Source organism: Macrobrachium nipponense, chromosome 22 (assembly GCF_015104395.2).
Source record: "Macrobrachium nipponense isolate FS-2020 chromosome 22, ASM1510439v2, whole genome shotgun sequence".
NCBI lineage: Eukaryota > Metazoa > Arthropoda > Malacostraca > Decapoda > Palaemonidae > Macrobrachium > Macrobrachium nipponense.
In genome coordinates this window covers 20,334,923-20,338,426 of record NC_087213.1, presented here as the reverse complement: position 1 = coordinate 20,338,426, position 3,504 = coordinate 20,334,923, and the positions used below count along the sequence as shown (strand labels likewise).

The window sequence follows — 3,504 nt, the reverse complement described above, 5'->3', positions numbered from 1 at the left end:
AGAGAGAGTGTAACTCCCATCAATTTCTTCAAAAGTTTGAAGTTGTGAATCTTTACGCCCTTAGTTCTTTCCCTGTCTGCCATTCTTCGACTCTCTCTCTCTCTCTCTCTCTCTCACTAACCCCATCAATATACAAAAGTTAAGATAACATTCAAGACAAGAAATATGCTCTGCGGAAACAGGAGAGAGAGAGAGAGAGAGAGAGAGAGAGAGAGAGAGAGAGAGAGAGAGAGAAAATATGCTCTGCGGTAAAAGGTTAAGAGAGAGAGAGAGAGAGAGAGAGAAGAGAGAGAGAGAGAGAGAGCACTCCGGGGCCACCCTAGTCAAATTCCCAAAATGACTCCATTAAACTTTTCCTAAAATATTGACAAAAAAGTCAGTTCTGTCTTCCCCCTCCTTGTTATTCATCATGGTGTCCCTTGACGAAGTCCCTGGGGTTCTGCCTATCGTTATTCCTACAGCCCATAGCCGGTGCTGAAGTGAAGGAAGGGAGAGAGAGAGGGAGGGGATGGAAGGAGAGAAGGAGAAAGGACGGAGGAGGTACGGACGGACCAGCGATGATGGAAAGCGAGATATTAGGGGAGAGGTTATGAGGAAGGGCGATGATGAATAACTCGATGATGATAAATTCTCTTCTCCGACGGAAGAATGAAAAAATAATAATAAGTCTTGGATGGGAAAGATACGACCCCCCGAACTCGTAGCTAAGTCACGACCCTCTCGTTAGTGACGATAGCTATGATATAGATTACTGAATTACGATTTCAGGTTAAAAGGTCGCTAAATGATATGGAAATTCCTGCGCTATTATATTGTTAAGTGGCAACATTTCCAATGACAATAACGTCGTAACGCGTGGCCTCTACGAGAGCAAAAATCCAGTGGGAATTGGTTACTAAGGGAATAAATATCCCTATTTGAAGTTTAACATTTTTTTATAAGAGTATTTACTGTATTTGTTATGGAATGAAATGGGATATGCGTATAAGAATTCAAGAAAATACATGGGGTTTGTTCGTCCGTATTATAGCTCTCGCATGTGGAAGTATATACGCTTATATGCTAGATTTTTGTGAATGCATATATACAGATGTGGCAATTGATCATAAACATTGCGTGTGTGTAACTGCAAGAAAAATCACGAGTAATTTCGAAGATATCGATATATCCTAATGCCTCTTTCATTTTCACTTGATTTAAAACAGAGGTTCCATAGCTAGACTTGGATTAACCTGTTCGGATATTATTATAGAAAATAGTGAATGAAGAAACAAATACATTAAAATTGTAACATGAAAGATCAGTCAAAGAATTACCATCGCTCAGCACGTCTAAGCAGGTTTACATAAGAGATTATCTCTAGCTTTGGAATACAAGTACAGGAGTAAATTTAGTCCTGTATTGAATATTGTAATGGACAAGATATCAGGTAGAGTTATGTTCAGAAAAAGCCTGTCACTACAAGAATACTTCAGAGATTGTACCCAGTAATTGCTATGAGATAATTTGAACTCTTTTTAATGTCCTCAGAGAGAGAGAGAGAGAGAGAGAGAGAGAGAGAGAGAGAGAGAGAGAGAGAGAGTTTCAAAGGAGCCTTCAAAAAGGGAAACTTGGAAGCAATGAAAGGAAGTAATATGAAAATAGAAAATCGTAGGTTTGTTCTTTTGTTCTTTAACAATCATAACTGGAATACTGTTGACATTTCCATATTGGCAAGATGACCATTGCATGCACTATCCCTGGTTCCAGGGAGTCCATGCGCGAGGTAGATGGGGAATTTCAAACCTCAAAGAAAACAACATGATAAATGCTGTTAAAATATATATATGGTATATGGTTGCTGCAGACACTAATAATATCCTATTGAAAAGTGACAGATGGACTTACAGATTACCAAGATAGACTGAATTAGGACTGAGAAAAAGGGAAAAAAAAGATTTAGCGATATAAAGCTAGAGGCTCTTTTATAAATACGGCGTATCCGGACAATTATTCGAAAACAATTATTCGAAAACAGTTGTTCAAAAACAATTATTCGAAAAGTAATTGTTCGACATAACAATTATTCGAAAAAGATAAACATAACAGTTGTTCGAAAAAGATAGCTATAAACATAAACAATTAAACATAATACTTTGTTCATTTCCAAGAAAACTCAAAAAGATTTTTTTAGTTTAGAGGATACACCCTTTGCAAAAAGACATGGCTGAATTTATTCAAAGCGAGAAAGGAAGAGCCATGTTATTACTGGACGGATTCGTACATGTGAAAGACAAGCAAGTAAGGTCAAAGGTCTATTGGAAATGCCAACATTTTGCTGAAAAGTGCAAAGGCCGCGCTATAACAGTTGATGGCTCCATCAGTTCTACTTCCAATGAACATAACCACTCTGGAAATTCGACAAACCAGCAGCATAAAGCGAACTATCAATCGAGTGAGGAAGGAAGAGCAATGTAGATCAACTGTTAATCATCGAAACGAATTAATATTATTAGAACAAGATATGAGAACAAGCAGGGGCGAATCTTTCTTGATGTTCGATTCCGGAGAAGTAGATGACAGAATGCTGGTATTTTCAACCCAAAAAAATCTTAGTGTGCTTGCTTCATGCAAGCATTATTTTATGGACGGTACCTTTAAAACTGTGCCAGTTATTTTCGAGCAGCTTTATACAATTCATGGAATGAAAAACGGTTATGTCATACCTTTGATTTATGCCTAATTACCGAATGAGAGAGAAGAAACATATAGAAATTTCCTTACAACTGTTAAAACAATAGCATCTCCTTTAGATGTTGAGTCTGTAAGCACAGGTTTTGAGCCCGCTATGGTAAAGGCAGTTAAGGAAGAATTGCCATCTAGTAATCAGTACGGGTGCTTTTTTCATTTGTGTCGGTGTGTATATAGAAAAGTTTGTGAATTCGGACTCAAGAGAAGGTATGACACTGATGCTGAGTTTTCGCTAAACATTCGCATGCTACTAGCCCTTGCCTTCGTTCCTGCAGATCGAGTCGTCGAAACTTTCAGCGCACTAATGGATGAAAATATATTTCCAGCCGAAGCTTTACCTATTGTGGACTACTATGAGGATACCTGGATTGGGCGGCCTGGCCGTAGGAATACGCGTCGCCAAACTAAATTTGAAATTGAAATGTGGTCCTGTTTTGAAAGGATACAAGAAGATTTGCCCAAGATGAACAACATAATTGAAGGATGGCGCCATGAATTTTTGGGGTATAACATTTCTACAGGTCTAGAACTGGAATGATTACGTGATCATCATCAAAGGTTAATCATTAGTGACAATGTCTAAGGTAAACTGATTCCGTAGGTTAAAATTGTCTGCACTGTATCTGAAATAACTAACTTTTCGGTTTTCATATCAACTCATAAAAATGATAGCATTAAGAATCTCCCAGGAAAAACTACAACGGAGTAGCCAGTTGAGTAACGATAAAAGGAAACATTTCATTCCAACTATTCTTTTCTATTTTTCCTTATTAT

General features: G+C 37.8%; 1 protein-coding gene across 1 annotated transcript; it reads left to right on the top strand.

Moving 5' to 3' along the window:
- The first annotated feature begins 2,827 nt into the window (after positions 1 to 2,827).
- LOC135198215 (uncharacterized) lies at positions 2,828 to 3,268 on the top strand. The gene has a single exon (XM_064225788.1). It carries the CDS (start codon positions 2,828 to 2,830, stop codon positions 3,266 to 3,268), a length of 441 nt encoding a protein of 146 aa, XP_064081858.1.
- The last annotated feature ends 236 nt before the right edge of the window (positions 3,269 to 3,504 follow it).

Excerpts from the sequence above, each read along its gene's own strand:
- LOC135198215 (XM_064225788.1), top strand. The coding sequence starts at position 2,828 with ATGGTAAAGGCAGTTAAGGAAGAATTGCCATCTAGTAATCAGTACGGG.